This window comes from Apteryx mantelli, chromosome 25 (assembly GCF_036417845.1).
Source record: "Apteryx mantelli isolate bAptMan1 chromosome 25, bAptMan1.hap1, whole genome shotgun sequence".
Taxonomy (NCBI): domain Eukaryota; kingdom Metazoa; phylum Chordata; class Aves; order Apterygiformes; family Apterygidae; genus Apteryx; species Apteryx mantelli.
In genome coordinates, this window is record NC_090002.1 from 4,047,513 (window position 1) to 4,053,476 (window position 5,964).

Here is a 5,964-nt window from a genome sequence, read left to right on the forward strand (position 1 = left end):
GTAACTTTGTGATTACCCTAAAATGATTCCCAAATGACAACAGTAGCCCCAAATCATAGGAAAACTCTAAATTGCACCAATAGAATAAATGTAAGGCTGGTCCTAACTCATAGGTAACTCATTTAATCCTAAACTCAGTATTTTATGTTACTGTAAATGTGAACCTTAGGGCTTTTCCAGCCCTAACCCATAGGTCAACTCCAGTTCAACTCCTAGAGCAACCATAACCATAATCTCAAAGCTAGGCCTAACTTTCATCCTTGAGACAACCCTGCCTCTGACTTCTGGTCTTTGGAATATTTAACTGTGGGGATTGCCGGATTGTATATGGTGTGCACATGCCCCAACCACGCAGGGCAAGCAAAATAGGTACAGACATCCTCCAAGAATTGTCGGGCTTCTGGCCCACCTCCTGCCTGACTCATTACTGCAAAGGCTTCCCACACTTCCTAGACATGCTTGACCAGCCAGTTGGTCCTCCCCTTGGCAATGGGCATAAAAGGCTGGCATTGAAGACAGTCCTGACAGACAGACAGCTCAAGAGTGACAGCTAAAGTCACCTTGGCACTTCCTTACCCAAGAGTCCATCATGACAAAGTCACTGCTTTTCTTTGGCTTTCTTCTTGTCTTCCTCAGCTTAGCACTGCCAGGCACTCAGGGCAAAGTCATCCCCCAGTGCGACTTGGTGAAGATCCTACATCAGCACGGCTTTGAGCACTTCGTGGGAAGTACTGTAGCTGACTGTGAGTACAACGAGCTCCCATTGAACATCTCTGCCCATCCCACCCCTGCCCCTTTCAGCTTCTCTGTAATCCTCCAGCAGTACCACTCTGTCCCTCCATTGCTTTGACACTGTCTTTCTTCCTATCACTTACACAAAATATACCCATCCATCCTTCCATTCATCCAGACATTTATCCATCCACATATTCATCCATCCATTTCTCAATCTTACTACATAACCTGCTTAATCATTCCTCCTGCTGTTCATCCACCCTACCACCCCTTCATCTCTTTCCTTTTAGTCACCCTGGGCATACCTTGATGGTACCTCTTCTGGGCTCTCCTTTTGCTCTGCAGGGATCTGCCTGGTGCAACATGAGAGCGGCTACAACACTAAAGCTTTCCATGACAATGGTCCGAGCAGACACTATGGGATATTTCAGATCAACAGTCAGTTCTGGTGTGCAGATGGCAAGACCCGTGGATCCAAAAATGCCTGTCATATCAGTTGCTCAAGTAAGTGGTGGGGGAGAGCAAAGAGAGAGCCCTTCTTTGTCCACTCCATGAAAGCACCCTGCTCTGTCCACATCACCTGTCTAACCAAATGCTCTGCACATTTCTGTCCATACATGTAAGATGTCCATGCGTCCATCTCTTCAGTTCCCCACCTACCCTTTCTGATGGAGACCTCTACTTCTGTCCTCCACCCCCTCTCCTCCATATTGACCCCTTTTCCCTTCTCTACAGAATTTCAAGATGATAATATTGAGGATGATATTCAGTGTGCCAAGAAGATTGCTCAGGAGGCTCGTGGCCTCAGCCCATGGTAAGGATATTTGCAGAGGACACTGGGGAAGAGGGGGCAAAGGAGCCAAAGGAAAACCCTGCTATTGACTGGTGGGAGAGCACTGGATGAGAAGCTGCATTTGGTAAAAGTTTAGTACAGACCTCCTCCTTTAAATAGCTCATCACCCTCCCAGAGCTGGGAAGAGATCCCAGGAGTTCTGGCTCCCAGCCCCTGCTCTAATTCCCTAAATTTCACTCCCCTCCCAGACTTGAGGATACAACTCCCTGTTGCTTCCTTCTGCTTGCCCCAGCTCCCTGATTTTTTTTTCCAGATTTTTCATTGATTCATCCCTCTCATATGCTTGACTCTCCTCATCCAAAACTTTGCAAGCTTAACCAAGTCTCTTCATTATCTAATACCTTAAATTACATTATGTATTTCTCTTCTAGGTACGGCTGGAAAAAACACTGCCAGGGAAAAGACTTGAGTTCCTATATCAAGGGTTGCTAAATCATTCCACAAACAACAACTGTGTTTTCAAGATCACCAAGGGTGAAGACTGAGGGTGTATGGGGGGGTAAGCTAGAGAAAACAGTCAGGTGGAGTGAAATTAATGAACAGCATATTATTAAGATAGGTGGGGGTGCTGGCTGTTGTTAACACAATGAGGGCTTTGTGCTAATGCAATGCAAGTAGAGAACATCAAGGCTGATGGCTTATGTGAAACAAAATTTAATAGAAGTGAGAGTATTATCGGCAGTTTCAGTAATTTACTAGCATAGTCCTGACTTGACTTTTGTGTGTCCTGACTTAACAGAGCTTTACAACATTTAGGGTTTCTCTCTCTCTTTCTCTCTCCTTCCTCCCTCAATCGCTCTCTTTCTTTCTTTCTCTTTCCTTCTTTCCTTCTCTTTCTTTCTTTCTTTCTCTCTCTCTCTTTCTCTGAGTACATAAAATAAGAAAATGAATGTGCGCCATATTAGTTACAAGACCTATATAATTGCAATTGCCTTTTAATTAGGACACAGTCCTTGAGTGAGGGCAGTGTACTTGGTTGACAGAAATAAACTATCCTGAAACAGTAACTTGCTTTTTAAATTCTTCCTGAGCATCTGTTCCTAGCTAAAGTTAGAGATAGGGCACTGAGTTGGATGGGCGTCTGGTCTGACTGACTATGTTCTTTCTTATCATCCTCTGAGGTATCAGATCACATGTAGTCTAGGGAAGGTGCAGGGAATTCCTATCTTTGTGAGGGGAAGGGAAGTATTTTGCCATTTAGGTTCTTTTTCTATTTATGACTTCTTTTTCTAAATGGAGGCTCACCCCAGAAACAGCGCACAAATGGAAGGTGGCAATGCTGAAATCATGTTTGGTTCTTCCTATGCTTTGTTCTGCTATTTGGTGAGCAGTGACTGCTTTTATGCTTTATGTTTATGCTTTATGTATATGCAATAAAGAGATGCTTTAACTCTTGTCTCCAGAGCTGATGTGACCATACAAACCAATCATTAAAGGAAAGACTATTTAGATGATTGAACCTAAAAAAGTAAAAGTGCTCAAAGGACTCTTGCCAGAAGACCCTCTTCCCAACTACAAGGCAGACCTGTGGTCCTTCCCCCTCCCATTACCCAGCTTAATGGAAACTCATTCTCCCATTAAGTAATTCACAGTAGCGTTATTTTACATGCTGGCATCCAAGAAGTCTTTGAGAAAATTCAAGAGAATTTGAATCAAAGCCTTACTTTGTCATTGTCTTCAGTGCAGATACTTTCCATCTGCTGATTTTGAGATTTAAACCAGCCTTCCTACCTGGGTTTGTTACTTGTGGATTCAACCACTGATAAAGGGATACTTTCTTTCTAGCTAAAAGTTTAGACCATACATGAGTCTCCAAGGGACACACTCCACACAAAAAAAAAATAGAACAGAGGTTTTGGAAGAGAAGTAAACTCTCTGCAAACCAAACCCATCCTTATAGTCTAGAATTGGGTAAAAGGAAAGAAAAAAAGTATGGGGGGGGGGTGGAATTAAAAAAAAAAAGATTGTGGGAACTAAATTTTTGCTATGAGAGGGGAAAAAATATTTATTTCTTTCAGGACTTGAGTTTGGAAACACTTACAGAGATACTGGCTTGCAGTAGTCACATTTTCTGAGAGAAGAAGGGACCAAAAATGGAGAATGGCTGCTGCTCTTTTAGAAATGAGCAGTGGCCACTTGCCTAGATACTATGGGCAGAACTGGTCACATCAGGTGAGAATCTGACTTCCAAGAGAGAAAGAGCAGGCAGCTCTGTAGAGGAGTTCCCCATTCAGGCATGCAGTGGAGGAGGACCTTGCTGACAGCCATCAGGAAAAGTACCAAAATTCTCATCTGGCTGCATCTCATACATAACTGTTACTGGGAAGGTATCACACAAAAGTAAGATTCAAATTCAGCTCTTAAAGCGAAAGGTAGCAGCATCTGAAGCAAATGCATTAAACTCTTAGGGTTGAGTCTCTATGATTCTCCTGAAAAGGCAGCTCTGGTGCTCAGACGAAGCAATTATACATTGTGTTATTTGTTGATCCTGACAGCTTTACTGAATTTGATTGTAAATCTGGACATTTAAAACATAATACCCCAAAAAATCTGGCCATGAGATGGCAAGTCCACAAAATCAGAATATTTAGAGAAATGCTATAATCTTCTTTTCATGATTAAGAAATGCATGCCAAAATCGATATTGCATGTCATGTGTTATAAAGACATAGTGTAGTAGGTTACGAATTCACATCTCATTTTACAGTAGCATTTGTTGATAAGTTTTCTCATTGCTAACATGGTGCATGATACTGTCAAATCACAACGAGCTTTGTAAACATATCCAAAGCAAAAAGATCACAAAAACCCACCATAGCAGTATACTTAGGAAAAAAGCAGCAAAACTCTAAAAGCAATCTTTGTTAAACTGACTATATTTAGGTAAAAATATTTATAAAACTTACAGTGGGAAAGAAGCAAAGTAGTCCTCTCATTATCAGAATGCATGCCTCAAATCGCACAGCAAATCAAGTCTTTCTAACAGCTGATCTTTTAGTGAAAAAATAACCTGTAAAAATGTCTGAATTTACTTTCACTGTTTTCACTTCTTGAGAAGTTTTTTGGTGGGTTTAGTGTTTACTGGATTTTTTTAGTGGATATTTTAGTTATAAGTTGGTGAGGAAGTAAAGAAACACTAAATTCGACTACCTGTTTTGGTGCAGAAAAAGTCTATAAGGCTTTTTCTCCTGGATGACTACATCCAGTATCCCATTATTGGTCATCAATATCATGTAAATTTATTCATAACCTTATCAACCTCCAATATGAAACAGTGAGGTTTTGTGTGCTTGCTATTCTACTAATAAGTCAAGATGATGATTAGAAAATTTTGTATTTTCAGCTTACCCATTCATGGCTGAATTATACCCATTTTTTTCTTATATCAACGTTGTCACTCACCTTGAAAGCTCAACTACGTCCAGTATACTCCTTTTTTTCGCCTCTTGGTTTTCTTGATGAATGCTCAGGCAGGCTCATTTTTTTCCATTTTTTTCCAATCTTTTCCATGTGTCATTGACATATCTCCCCAGTGTATCTATTCTAGTTAGAATTTACCTTTACAATGCAACTATTCAGATTTTGAATTCCATAAGAGAATTTACCAATGGCTTCTACAATAACATTTATACTGCAACATCACTAAAAACATTGTGTCTAATACATCCTAGGGTCATATGCAGAAATTAGCCTATAACTGACAAGTTCATCCTGGTCTTGCTACTACCATTTTAGGTTTATGGCAGACATTTATGGTCTTGGTCTGTGCACATCTGTCACATTTCAATTTCCCAAGACTTCAAATTTATTAATTTCCTCCTGTGTGACATTCTTAAGCTTACTCTAAAAATGTGCTTTTCAAATTGTGCAGTTGGTAAAAGTGAGCGATCAGTAGAAGTCATTAGCTTACACCTACTTTTTAAGTTTGTGTCATATATGAATGTATTTATGTACCTTTGGCCCAAAAATGACCCTTGAAGAATCCTGCTAATGACTTCTGTCACAGCAGATGATAACTTGCCTTTTGGCACCATCTAGTGATTTTCTCCAGCTTCATCATTTTTCCACTTATCTTCAGAATCTCCAGTTTATAAATTCCTCAACTCAAATGCCTTATCAAAAAGTCTAAAAATATTTATATCATCAAATACAAATATGATATAAATGTATAAAAACAGTAAAATGTTCAAAGAAAGATATTGTTAGTTTGACATGATCCACCACCGGGAAAACAATGTATCATTTTATTCTGTTTGACATTTACTTCTACCTCTCTAACTAATCTTCTTCTTAATTTCTTTCAAAGTTATGAGCAGACCAATTACTTTGTAGCTGTCCATCACCCTTTCCTATTTCCCTGATATGATATTGCTGCT

At 40.1% G+C, this 5,964-nt stretch overlaps 1 protein-coding gene across 1 annotated transcript; it reads left to right on the forward strand.

Annotated features, from left to right (window-relative positions):
* Nucleotides 1-589: 589 nt before the first annotated feature.
* LOC106500259 (lysozyme C-like) lies at nucleotides 590-2,020 on the forward strand. Its single transcript, XM_013961979.2, has 4 exons — nucleotides 590-743; nucleotides 1,081-1,239; nucleotides 1,471-1,549; nucleotides 1,960-2,020. The coding sequence occupies exons 1-4, from the start codon at nucleotides 590-592 to the stop codon at nucleotides 2,018-2,020; spliced, it is 453 nt and encodes a 150-aa protein (XP_013817433.1).
* The last annotated feature ends 3,944 nt before the right edge of the window (nucleotides 2,021-5,964 follow it).